This window comes from Pocillopora verrucosa, chromosome 8 (genome assembly GCF_036669915.1).
Source record: "Pocillopora verrucosa isolate sample1 chromosome 8, ASM3666991v2, whole genome shotgun sequence".
In the NCBI taxonomy this organism is placed as follows: Eukaryota; Metazoa; Cnidaria; class Anthozoa; order Scleractinia; family Pocilloporidae; genus Pocillopora; species Pocillopora verrucosa.
The window spans coordinates 10,396,774-10,410,175 of NC_089319.1; the positions used below are offsets into that span (position 1 = coordinate 10,396,774).

Consider the following 13,402-nt stretch of genomic DNA (forward strand, 5'->3'; position numbering starts at 1 on the left):
TGTATTTTGTTTTGGTCCTCGTTTGCCTTTGTAGTTTTATTTCAGCAGCTGAACACCAGACATTCACTTCAACAATGAACAAATTCATTGCATTCCATAGCTAGCAAGTTTGGAGATGAGCTCGTTAATCAGGTGCGGTTTTGCTGGATTTAACAGAGATAATTAACTTTCTAATTCTTTACATTACGAGCCGAAAGCCAAGTCCGAGCTTCCCACTGCAGGCCGAGCTGTTGGCACAATCAGGAGCAACATCTATTTCCTGGTTTCACCTTCTTGTTTCTTGTCATGAGACTCACCTTTATTGCACCACTTTTGTGTGAAGTTGATGAGACAGGCGCTCGCATCTCCACTCGCACTAAATCGGATTGGACCGCAAGAGATCCTTAAATAGACATTGCCTTGAAAACCGGATATGGACAAATATTTCCAGCATGCTGAGTATTTGACATTCAATATGTTTACATCTCAGTCATTATTGAAAAAGATTGGTAAGTTTTGTTTGACTACGCCGGCAGTTCTTAGAGTTGACGTGCCTCGGGAGATCTTTTCGTAGGTCAATTTGCTCGGAAGCGCTACACCGGATCCATTTACGCTTTTCACGCAATTACCGTGCTCTTATTTGGAAAAATCGCGCGTCACTTCGCCCTGGTTTGGTCCATACCCTCGAGGTATTTCTTCTCTTCGTATTCCTTTTTTACTGCTTGTCACGTTTCTGGGTAGTGCTTTAATTGTTTCCTATCTGCTTCATTTTATCTGATGTCTTTAAAGTGGCGTCAAGCTCTTACACTTTGCTTTCCATTTTATTAGTCGACGAAAATCGATATAGATCTGTGAAATTAACATGAAATCTTTTAAATTACACTTTTACAGATATCTCTCTAGTCGCTATTTTGGTTTGGCTGGAATAATTCAAAATATAATTTGTTTCATCCAAATTTTCATGACGTGATTAAAGAATTCAGAACACACCGGAAATGCGTCATGAGATCTTGCAACCCGATGATAAGTTGATAACTTAGATTATGCCCCTATCGGGAAATAATATCAAGCTTTTGGATCGACTTTCCGAATTCATAAAGGTGATGAGTTTGAGGCGAAAAAAAATTTAAGAGTTGAACGCTTAGTTTGCTTTGAAAACGTCTCAGTATAAGGTCCCACGCTTCGCTTTATTTTTGTTCAATATTTTTTTATGGTATGTTGCTCTGAGATATACATCAATGAATTTTCTAGAACAATAAGTAAGCGTCATGGTACTCAAAACATTATAAAGACAAACATCGTGGGTCGCTTTAACACTGCTACCTTTTGATCAGCGCCCTCATATCGACAATCTCATTGACTTTTGACTCAGCCCATTTTTTTCTGAGAATTACAGGTGGGGTTTGTTTCATGGTTATTTGGTTTCAGCGGTAAAAATGGCAAACAACGTTCTGACAGCTGAAATGTCAGTGACATCTGATTATAAGAGCGATGGCGCTTTTTAAATATGTCGTTGGACCCATCGTGTTTTTGTTTTTGTGTTTTTTGTAGAAATTCGTGTCGTGACTTGTTGCTTACTTAGCGAGCTATTTTAAAGGTTCCAGGGTGTACAACCCAACTACAAATGAAAACGACAGAGCGACAATTGCACATGTTTTTTTATTATAAAGCCATTTAGAAAATAAATGTCTAAACTATACAGAAATTGCATAGTTACGAAGAGTAAGTGCGGTTGGGGAACCATTGTTAATAAGGCTTCTGAAGGTTTTGAAGCATTTCAGAGTTTGAAAACTTCCAATCTGCTGAGGGTGCAGTTCTTGAGTTTACAATTTTTGTTTCTTTGAGCCACCGCACTTTAAACGGAAGATATCAAAATAATAACAGCAGTTCGCGATATCAGTGGACATGCCATTTTCAGAATACTCGATGTTCATGTGCTGGTTTGATTCTGCTTCAACAGGTTACTGTTAGTTTTTGATCAACAACCTTCTATGAGAATACTGATCAGGGCGGGCAAAACATTTAAGATAAAACACTACAGGACAAATTCCTCTTCGTGGCGGAAAATACACTTGGCGCCTGAAAGGCTTTCCACTGACCCGTTTACGCGAATCAAACATTCACGTCAAACGTCTTAGAAGTTTAATGATCATAATGAATAGACCCTAGATCGAACAAGAACAACAATTTGTGTACATGCATCCAACATTTCAAAGGACTTCTCGGGAGGAGTTAGAAGCAACCGCGCATTAAATCCAACGGATGAAATGATTTTATATAGTAGTTCTAAGTTATTATTGCAATTTTTATATATATGTAATTCTTAATATTTAGTATAGTAGGTCCACATCAGCCCTTTGGCTGCCTTTCACACAACCTACTTATCAAATAAAGAATGTATGTATGTATGTATGTATGCCATAATGCTGATGATGAGTGTCGGAATTGAACATTCTTTTTTACGATTCTAAAGAAGAAAATCTTACGGACCCATTCTTTTCAACTTGTAGATACTAGGAGAATTTATTAATTCGGTGAGATCGCGGAATAGATAAAAATTACTTGAAGGTCGCCCCACAACCGGAAATTGGCCTGCCCTAGCCTTTCCTTAGGGCCACAGCTGCTAACATATTTGAAGTATTGTTTTGGTTATGGCGCGTCTGTTTTATTGATAAAAGCCAGTGGTACTCCTTAGGGAATTGCATTCTTTACCGGCGCCAGTGCGGCGCCTACAAATAAGAGCATTATTAGTTCTCTTTTGAAGGTACCATTGTCATGTAAATTGTTCGGGAAGTCACATAATTCTTAATTAGCTTGGATTATTCAATACTGTTTACGTCCTTACTCTCTATAGGCTGAGCACTTTGCTGTATATGGTTTCTTTCTGGTGTCACATGATCGACGAATAGACGGACATTTTACAAAACGACGCTCTCAGCTCAGATTTTGTTCAGCCGTTAACGTACGCGATCAAAACAGTGTGGAATTACGACCTTTAGGTAAACCTCTACACGGGTATCTCAATTATGTAAAAAATTGCTAATAATCTTGACAATTGCAGTAGACTCTTATTCCAATGTAGATCAGTTATCCTTGGATTGTATACTATCGACAAACTCCTCTCTCTATTCGTGTGCCCGAAGCACTACGCTTCGTTAACTGCTCTACCGATCTGTCTGCGATTCACGATGCATTTTTAAATCCTTTTAGAATGTATTACCGCTTTGTGTTGTGTAGTTTCCGACCGATTGGATTTAAGTTTATGACTCCCCAGCTCCCAGATTTTCGACTAAATGTTACAGAAGTAAACGTTGAAATTTAGTCACCGCTCCGCTTCAAATCTTTCAGGGCAATATTTGAAGTACTTTGTCATAATCACGATGTTCGGAACACATTTCTATGTAAAGCAATCAAAGATAGGTTCATGTCGTTACATTTTATTAATCTTATTTAAACGCGTAAAAAGAATTTCATGAAGAATGCAGTTATTGTTTTCTCGTGGTCGATTGTTTAATAAGTTGTCACGATATTGTGTTGTCGCAAAAGCTAAAATTAGACAACAAAATTACTTGACAGATTTGAATATATTAGCATAATCAACAAAATTACCATACACATTGTCTTTCGCATTCTCGAAAGAGTGGCCGTCGTTAAGCAGGCAAGGTGAATGTTTATCGCTTAAGAATTGTTAATCCTACGTTTTGGAGTCAAAATATTGGTTTTTGAACTGATGCCAGGGTAAGTGATGTTTAGTCTGAAATTAATTCAAGCTTAAGGTCTTATTTTCTTCTAGTTTTATTTTCCAACCGATCGAAAGCCAATATCGGTCAAGAAGTCAGTAAACTATCCATATTTTAATTAATTGATAACTAGTTTTTGAGAGCATATGACAATTATTATTTTTATCACTCATTGTAAAAATGTTTGCGTTAAGAGCAAAAATGGTCTCCATAAGGTATACACTCATAAATATTTAAGCATAAACTTGGCAAGTATACTGAAACAAAACTAGTTTTCTTTGATTTGTGGCTGTACCTAATTAATATTGAGGACAATTCCTGTTGCCGCTCTTTAACGATTGATAGCCCGGCCGCAATGGCCTTAAATGATTTGTGGGTATCTAAATTTGCATTTCCGGGTCTAACATTCCGTCCACACAACATCCAGAAGAAGAGAACAGACCTCAGGGCCAACATGTAGTTATTTGTTTACCTTGCATATAGATAATCAGAGCACGCGATATCTCACTTTGCTTGTTCTTGAACTGACTTGATTAAAGATGTGGATAACAAGTCCATCTACAGCTATGAATTAAGTTGGCAAAACTGTGAATTTTGATGGGAGAGCAATAATATAAACAAAGGGATACATTTGACATTTGTGGTTGTCTCCATTCTATGTAATAAGGTAAATTCAGTTTTCTAATTTCCGTTTGTTCCCCGAAGAGGTCGTCGCATTCGCTTCCCTAAGAAGGGGCAGACTGGATCATGGAATGATAAAATAATCCTGCATAATTATTTCAAATTGACAAGTTAACAGGAAACCCATTGTTGTTTTGATAACGTGTCTTCCGTGTTCTTTGCGTACGTGGCAAGATGCCGAAATATTCATAGCTTATGCTCTGTGGAAAGTCCAAACTTACCGCAGTCGAGAGGATATCAACAATTCTTTCTTTTCTCTTTGATACAGGAATGAATGTTTCTTTCTCTCGATAACCAATATATATTGTCACACTTCACTGAGTAGCTGTCTAACAACGCTTCGACAATCTTCAACTTTGGAGAGGCAAGGTAACTTATCATTAAGACCAGTTATTGTAGATATGCATTGTAGAAAAAGATAAACCTCATTCACTATAATACTGACATTATTAAAAGCATCTTCAGTACTTAAAAGTAACTTGTAATTCTGCGTTTATTTGGGTGCGATAACGCCGGGCGTTATTATCTTGTTCTGGTCCGTTTGAATACCTCTAAGACAGTTTATAACAATCATCAGACTGTAGAAACTATATAAGATGAATTAATTGTAAAATTGTTTATCTGTGCTTTTGTGTCTGTACTGCTATCCTCTAACATGATTATTATTTACCTTCTTTAATGTACGGGAGTAATTATGCTGATAATATTTAGTTTATAAAGAAATTGTTGGTTTACGTCGTTGTGTAAGTGACACGCTTATATGTTGATCAAGTTGATGATGCAAGAATAGACTAACCGCCGTACACAGCGAATTCAGAGCATGAAACTATCGTCATAGCAATCTTCTGTTCCATAACAAGACATCGCCTTTTTAAAAATTATCTACGATGCTACATCTATGTTTCTAAGCTTCAAGTCGATAACGTGTGCATGTTTTGTCTTGGTGATAGTTTTTTTACTAAGATATAATTATATAATCATAACGGTCCAAACGATATGGGATTATGCAACTCATCTCAAAAAAATGGTGATTTTTTTTACCAATAACTGCGATTAGCCATTATAACATAGTGCGCGTGCTTGCCTTATGTAAGTCCCATCGAGCCGCTATGAAAAAAATCTTTATTTACGCACGCCCGTGCGTAAATAAGATGACGTGAGCATTTTTTTGCAAGTTTCCTGCAGTCTGTCTTCTCCAATTGCACCGTGTTCGGCGGCGTAAACATTATTTGGAACAGTCAAAACCCTTGATAACTTCAGTCTTTGACTTTTAAAACATTTTTTAGTGGCACTTGAGTTCATTTAGTTTTGATTTTCTCCATTTTCCTCGTAAATTTTGAGCTTTTCACTCACAGTTATCGGTTAACTGGATCAAATGTTTTCGCTCAAACCAAAGTATAAAATGTGGCATGTTTCTGACCAGCCAATAGGGACGTTTGATTCCTTTTTTTTTGTGCGTTGTGAGAATTTTGCACTCTATCCGGCACAATCATGAAAAGGTTTCTTCGCGCAGATCCTTGTTGTCGCTCTGTTATAAAGGAATTTGCTCATGCTTTTAGCTGTGCTTATATCGAGTTATGGATGCACGCGGGAAGTTTGGAGAGCACGAAAAATGCGTGAGAGTTGCTCTCGGCTGCGCCTCGAGCTACTCTTTCGCATTTTTCGTGCTCTCCAAACTTCCCGCGTGCATCCATAACTCGATATACGCACGCTAAGCATGAACAAATTCATAATTACATGATAGGAAAAATCATTTTAATACAGATTCACATTAGCTCGGTTTGGTTTATTCCAATATACGAAGAAAACATCTTTTAAAATTTTTTTAATTAATTTTTTTCATTTTCTAGAATAATTTGTAAATTAAGAAAAGATCGGAGCGGAGCCCCGGATATTTTTAGTTGTGTGCGTCCGATCACTGAGACTGAACACCACACGTACGAGGTAAATTGTTAGAATCGCGAATTATGAAAACAAAACAAGACAAGAGGAGTACGAAAGGAAACAAGAAACAAACAAAACAGACAGAAAAAACTGCGACATTATGCAAGCTAATTTTCATTTCTCTTACCAACTTCTTCCCCGCAGGGGCGCTGGTAAGTGAAAGGAACATGAATGACGAGGTTCTAGGACGCTTGAAGCAACTTGCATCCTCTGTTCAAAAGAAAAGTAATACTCCGAGAAAGAGTGGGTGTGGCAAGGACGGAGAAGCGAAAAAAGAGGAAGGACCGGAGAAAAACCCAAAACAAAATAAAGGAGAGGCAGCCAATACTGATACAGGAAGCTTAACAGGTGAACTATGACAAAGAGTGATTTGAATGATATTAATAAATTGTGTCAATATGTTTATATGATAGGCTGAATTCTGGGATCAATATCAGTATCTGGGCAACGGCCCACCTACCCCTCCCCTAACCCAACATTCATCCTAACTTGTTATCAATTGACTGTTGTTGGGTTAGGGGAGGGGTAGGTGGGCCGTTGCCCAGATACTGATATTGATCCGAATTTTGTATGCATTTTGATTGATTCTCACCTAATATGGTGTAGTGGAGAACAGACGCATAGATGACCTCATCATTTACAAAACTTTGCTTTTTTATCGTAAATTATAAAACTAATGGATTCCATGTTGCTGTGGGACCATTCTGTAAGAGATCACAGAAGACCACCCAATGTGATCTGAACATCAGCGACACACTGGGCTGCGCTCTATTTTTTTCTTACTTCATCAGTGATCTATAACAGAAAAAATGCACGGCATCATCGAATAACAAACTGGGTTAACAATTTACACTGTCAACTCAGTTTATAAAACCAAATTAACATGTCATTCCCCCCCCTCCTTCCGACGCAGCACCTCGGTTTCTTTCTTTGTAATTATCCCCCCCCCAACTTAGTTAAAGAGCTCCCTGAATTTGTAAAGTTTCCTTTTCTGGGTGAATGAAGAAATGAGTTTTTATCGGTCAGTCAGTAAAAAAATGATCGGAATGCTATCGAAACTCGTGCACAGTTAGGTCCTGAAATCTAATCATAGAACTCTTTCATAAATGGCGGGCCTCAGTTAGCCTTCCTGGCCTCGAAAACATGTTTCAACACAACATTATTTACCCTGAAAGAGAGGCCAAGAGGGCTTTCTTTTCATGCAAACTAAAAAATAATAATCATGCCCGCCGTTACGAAAGTGTTACAAAGCCTATAACAAGGAAATCCGACCTATTTCCGCATGGCCTCATACCACTCTAAAGTAAAGCATTAGTCCTAAAGGCAGCCGAATGTTTTCCCCATTGTTTTGTTTTGTTTTTTTAATCAAATAACTGCATGCATAATGAAGTATAGAGTTCTATGGAAATAAAGGCAGTGACCCGTCTCATGTAATACCTGGACGAAAGTTAACCCACTGAACTGAATCAGTGGTTCATTCTCAAATTAGCTCATGAGATCAGTCACTTGATCTGAACTGTAACCACGGGCAACCAAATCAGAGTATTTGATATTGCGGTTGAATTTTATGATGAGGTTAATCCTACACCCACTATGATTGCTTCTTACTTATTATCTTTTGGGGGACAGGCGCATAGATGACGTCACCATTATCAATGAAACAAGTAGATTGTATGTTGCCGTAAGCCTGTGCAGTCATAGATCACAGAAGACATCAAAATGTGGAAGAAACATCAGTAACATACTCGGTTGCGTCTCATGTGCCCCATTTTTGTCCTTATCACATTTTGACGTCATCAATAATTCATTAGATGATCAGACGCACGGCAACATGGAATGTATTCGTTATATGAAAAATAATTTTAAAAAAAACAAGAGCAACACCATCAACAAATAATAAATAAATATTTGGTATATAAATTTCGGAGATCATATTTAACACTCTGCTAGGGAAACACTGCTAGACTCGAAAGACGTCTTCATCTGATTGGTCGAGAATTCCGTCATATCTCGCTATAATCACCTCGCGCGTGGCGATAATTCCATGGGCGCTGAATTACAAAATGGCTGCCTCGCGTTTGGTAATGATTACCGAGAAAGTGAGAAATGCAATAGCAGAAAATTCAAGTCCGAAGAGCAAAAAAAATGCTATTAAGTTTGGCGTAACACTTTTCAAAAGTGAAATATAAAATCTTCCGCTGTTAAATTTGGGTGGAAACTGGTTGTTTATCTTGATACAGAATGGTTTTAACAACAGAAAAAACTTACAACTTAATTCGAAAGCACCTGAGCAATTATACTAAAACAATTATTCGCCTCATTGAATAATCCCCTTGACTACATCTCGGAAATTATTCAACAACACTCAATTCGCCCTTGGTGAATTATCGTTAAATAGTCTCGCTAACCTACCTAAACTCACCTTATCTGATGTGATTAAATATTTTCAAAACCTTGAATTAACTCTCATTGCCTTGTCTCTTTTTTCTTTTACTACTGTAATTCACGAGGGCTACAAGTTCGTTAGTATTTTGTTCCTGTCGCATTTCTTTATTGACTGTATCATTTTTTAAATCACTGTTAGGTACAAGTGGCAGAATATCCTGTGTGTCAATCAGAAACAATGAAATAAAATACGATTCGCCAGCACAAAGCAGCAAAGAATCAGGAAAAGACAATGAAATAAAGATGGACATGAATACGTTCCGTCAGGTTCGAGCTGAAGAATGTTCCATTATTGTATAAACTTATCGACTGAGTCGGAGGGTAGAACGGGACGCGAGGTCCGTGCTTCATGGCTTAGAGGCGGCCCCACGCATCTCAGTAAACAAGCATTTTAACATATGGCCTTTTCTCTCTCTTTATCTTCCTTTCCTCTTTCAACTCGCGTCTCGCATGCAGTACGCGATGGTGTGAGCAGAGCCGAAAGGCTTGTTCTGACTACACTCACGCGAGGCATTCAATATGAAAAGTTTATTTAGGATGAGTCGGTCAGTCTTCTACTATGCGCATCAAATCAAAAAAATTTGACCTACACTCTACTACAAGAACTGATATTGGTGGCCGTGCAACCTGTCCTAAAACATTTACTCAATATGATAAAATTAACTCGATAAAGTGATATGATTTTGGTTTCTTTGTGACAGATGCTCAAAGAAGTAATGGTGAAGCGATCCCTTGAAGTAGAAAAGAGAATAATGGCGGACGTAGAATTGTTGAAAAAGCATATATTTGCGTTGGAAGAGGAAAAGAAAACACTGCAGTCCGATGCAAAACGACTAGAGCAAAAAGTGAAACAAATCTCTTGCAAACATGAAAGGGTACGCTTTATTTTTAACGGTTTCTTCTACTTCTACCATATTAAATAGAATAACGCAATCTCATGCTAAACGTTCATTTGTTATATTTCCGAAAACCTTTTTTGCACTTTTGAAAACATAATTACGAAATTTGACCATTTAAACCGAACTGACAAACGTGCGTCACCATCAATCCAAAAAAGGACAAATTTAGGACTTTGAAAAGTTCCAAAGAAAGAACGAGATGCATGCATACAATTCAAACCCTCATTCAAGTGGGTTATTGACTGTAAGACTAAGTGTAAATTCGCTTGAATAGCATCCGTAAAAACGAAGGCATGAAGAACTTCATTGACTCATGAACGCCTTCTCTCAACAGCAAAAGCCGCAGATGATATCTTGTGGAACACAAATTGACATTGATCTGGTATATTGTTACCTTTTGTTGTTGTTATTCTCCTTTTTTCCTCTCTTTCTTTCTTTTTTCAAGTGAGGGGCAGTTTCATTTCTAATTTGGTACGTATTCTTAAATGCATAGAGCTGCAAGAACATTGAAAATTATGAGAAATCGATTTTATCTGCAAAAGTGAACCATCTCAGTCTATTGCCAGCCGTTGACACCTTAAAAATGTGAACTTCAATCAAAGACATGAGACCGTTATTCCTTTTTTTTTTCCTTCTGTAACTCAACTTACTGAATATTTCTGTTTCAGGTACAAGGGAATAGGATCGTTGAACTTTTAACAGATAATTCTATTCGTGAAAAGCAAGTCTCGTCAAATATTGAAAGAACGGGTAATGCCCATCATGCCACGAATGTAGATGTTGAGCAAATTCTCAGGCACCACATACATGGCAATAGAGGAAATACACACAGTGTTACGACGAGTGAATTAAGAAGAATTTCTGATTTTAATGCTCGTGGTAACAACATTACCCAAATGAAGCAGACTGTGCCGTCTTTTGTAAACGATTGCAGAATGCCATCGGGGCAAACTGGACCTGGAAATCTTACCTTTTCTCCACCTCAAAGACAGCAAGTTAATTCAGACACTGCACAGGCGTACGCACGAGAAGGCGAATCAGCTCACAGAGTTTCGCCTGAAATTCCCATTGAACAACCGCGGCCCCTTCAAAGGCCTGCGTCTCATCCACCGGCAATGCATGGGACATCCCCTAATAACCATATACATAATCAAGGGCAGTCACCTATTCTCATACAGACAAGTCATGAGGTTTTAAAATCCCCTTCAACTACTCTGAGTACAGTCCAGGACAATTTTCCAGCACGAGTAGGATGGAATCCTTCACAACCAGAAAATCAAAACAATCGTATCCGAATGCCACAGTCAAGTCGAGCTGCTGACGTGCCAGTTCACTTGAAACGTGGTCCTCCAAATATTTCCGTTTTTGGTGGGCCAAACAAGCGGAGTAAACGATGGAGTAACGATGGTTTACATGTTGTTTCGAGTAGTAACGACTATGTTATGCACAACTTTAAGGTAAAACCTATTAACACGACTGCTGTCCCGAGAGTTGTCCCCAGAAGTGTGGCCCCCGTAAATCACAGACCTCTTCAACCAAAACCGACTTTACCAATCTCCCAACCACAGCAAGGAAATCAAGCAGTGTACACCATTAGTCCTTCAAGCCAAGGCCATCCATCCAGCCAAGGCTATCCATCCAACCATAGCCATCCATCCAACCATGGCCATCCATCCAACCATGGCCATCCATCCAACCATGGCCATCCATCCAACCATGGCCATCCTTCCAACCATGGCCATCCATCCAACCATGGCCATCCATCCAACCTTGGCCATCCATCCAACCATGGTCATCCATCCAACCATGGCCATCCATCCAGCCATGGCCATCCATCCAACCATGGCCATCCATCCAGCCATGGCCATCCACCCACACCAAGACCATATTTAAATCAAGCTTCCTCCAGTCTTGAATCTATACCTCATCCAACTCTACTTCAAACCAACAAGCCACCGGGGCAGATCACAAGTCAACAGTCATCAGGCGTTCAACCCTCTATTCAGAATGCACCTCATCCCGTTCATCAGATGAGTAAGGCTCCCATTCAGCCACAAAGACTTTCACAAGGTCAGCTTGTAGAGAAGGTTAGTTATCCTACCAATCCACCACGACAACCTACCACTGACTATGGCCTAGGAGTGACACTTACCCACTCACAACCTTCTCAACGAGTAGAGCCAGCGCATACATACGGTCAGCCTACTGAATCCAATGACAAAGTGTACGTTGTTCGAGATTACCAGGTATCTCAACAGAGGGATCCAAATCTCACAGTTCCTCTGCCGCAAAGAGCTGCTCTGTTTCAAGCCGCTACTCAAGCGCCTCCCGGTGTGCCAAGAGGTCGACATCCGCCAATTCAATCCCCCGGTATTTCGTCCTCAGCTTCGCCATCTAACCGTCATCCAGGAAATCCTAATGTAGGAGGTGATCAGCGTGGTACAGTGAATCAGTCAGATACTTTGGTTGCCACAAACGGCGATTCTAAGGTACAGTTAAGGTCACCACCAAAACCGCAGGCGTCAATTGTAGTTGTCCAGGATGACATTGTTCTTTCCTGGACCATGAGACTAGATGACACTATGGCAGTAATTGACAATTATGAACTGTTTGCTTGTCAAGATGGTGCCGAAAGCACAAATCCACCAATTATGTGGAAAAAGATCGGTATTGTTAAAGCACTCCCACTTCCAATGGCTTGCACGCTGTCACAGTTCTCCTCTGGGAATAAGTATCATTTTGCTGTGCGTGCAGTTGACGACCAAGAACGTGCAGGCCCCTTCAGTGACCCGTGCACGATATCCTTGACTTAATGGAGTTTTTAGCTGCATAAAGAAAAGACATACATATTATAAGCAACCAAACGCGTCAAAATGTATTGATCCACGGACGAGTGGGGACTCAATTAATGGGGCAAATATTAAGTGCAAACGAATGCAGACACCGTAATTCTTGACCTCTTCATTTTTGTGTCATATTTCTATGATTTTTATATTTATATCTTGTATTGATGTACATTGCTAAATTGGTGAAAGTTAAGTGAAAACAAATCCAGACACCCTAATCCTTGGCCTCTTCGGTTTTATCATATTATATTCTTGTAATTTTACATTTATTTTCCGCCATTTATGAAGATTGCTCAATTGATAAAGGCTGAGGGCAAACAAATCCAGACTTCCTAATTCTTGACTTCTTCATTTGTATGTGATATTTTTATAATTCAAATATTTATCTCATATGTTGATGTACATTGCTAAAGCTGAAATCGTATTTATTTTTGTACTCGAGAATTTTCTTTATTTAGACCAATAAATTAACATGAAAGCATTTCTATGAGGTGATTGTTATTGTAGTTTTAGCTCTGTTTTGTTGAGATGTGGCGCGACATTTCGGAACCAATCACAGAGCGAAGTGAAGCAAACCAAAGCAATCCCAGATTTCCTTCGAAAACTGCTCAATAGGTCACAAACAGGGATACATTTAAGCCCGACGTTTGTCTCCTTTATTGCGCATCAGTAGACGCTCAGCATTAGTATCACAGACTGGCTACTTAAATAATAAAGTGTTGAATAGTAAACAAGTTTTGTACCTTTATTTCCACAGACCAGATTAATCTAAAGAAACCATCTGCGTTAAATTTCCATCGTTAAATTTCTCCTGGCTAAAGATGATACTTAACGTTTTTGTTGCGACATTCTTTTTTATCTAACTTTA

General features: G+C 38.9%; 1 protein-coding gene across 3 annotated transcripts; it reads left to right on the forward strand.

Annotated features, from left to right (window-relative positions):
* The first annotated feature begins 520 nt into the window (after positions 1–520).
* On the forward strand, positions 521–13,228 carry LOC131779003 (activating transcription factor 7-interacting protein 1). Of its 3 annotated transcripts, none has more exons than XM_059095515.2 (7): positions 521–668; positions 4,669–4,769; positions 6,489–6,692; positions 8,929–9,056; positions 9,491–9,664; positions 10,023–10,070; positions 10,357–13,228. In XM_059095515.2, the coding sequence occupies exons 3-7, from the start codon at positions 6,512–6,514 to the stop codon at positions 12,499–12,501; spliced, it is 2,676 nt and encodes an 891-aa protein (XP_058951498.2). In that variant the 5' UTR covers positions 521–668; positions 4,669–4,769; positions 6,489–6,511; the 3' UTR covers positions 12,502–13,228. The 3 variants fall into 3 exon arrangements, with proteins under 3 accessions (XP_058951498.2, XP_066027440.1, XP_058951499.2); XM_066171343.1 differs by lacking the exon at positions 521–668 and adding an exon at positions 2,762–2,978; XM_059095516.2 differs by lacking the exons at positions 521–668; positions 4,669–4,769 and adding an exon at positions 6,271–6,344.
* Positions 13,229–13,402: the final 174 nt, after the last annotated feature.

What these genes read in the sequence shown, in the direction of transcription:
- LOC131779003 (XM_059095515.2), top strand. Translation starts at nt 6,512, where the DNA reads ATGAATGACGAGGTTCTAGGACGCTTGAAGCAACTTGCATCCTCTGTT. An exon ending in ACATGAATACGTTCCGTCAG is followed by an intron (nt 9,057 to 9,490) that starts GTTCGAGCTGAA and finishes TCTTTGTGACAG; the next exon opens with ATGCTCAAAGAAGTAATGGT. An exon ending in TCTCTTGCAAACATGAAAGG is followed by an intron (nt 9,665 to 10,022) that starts GTACGCTTTATT and finishes TTCTCTCAACAG; the next exon opens with CAAAAGCCGCAGATGATATC.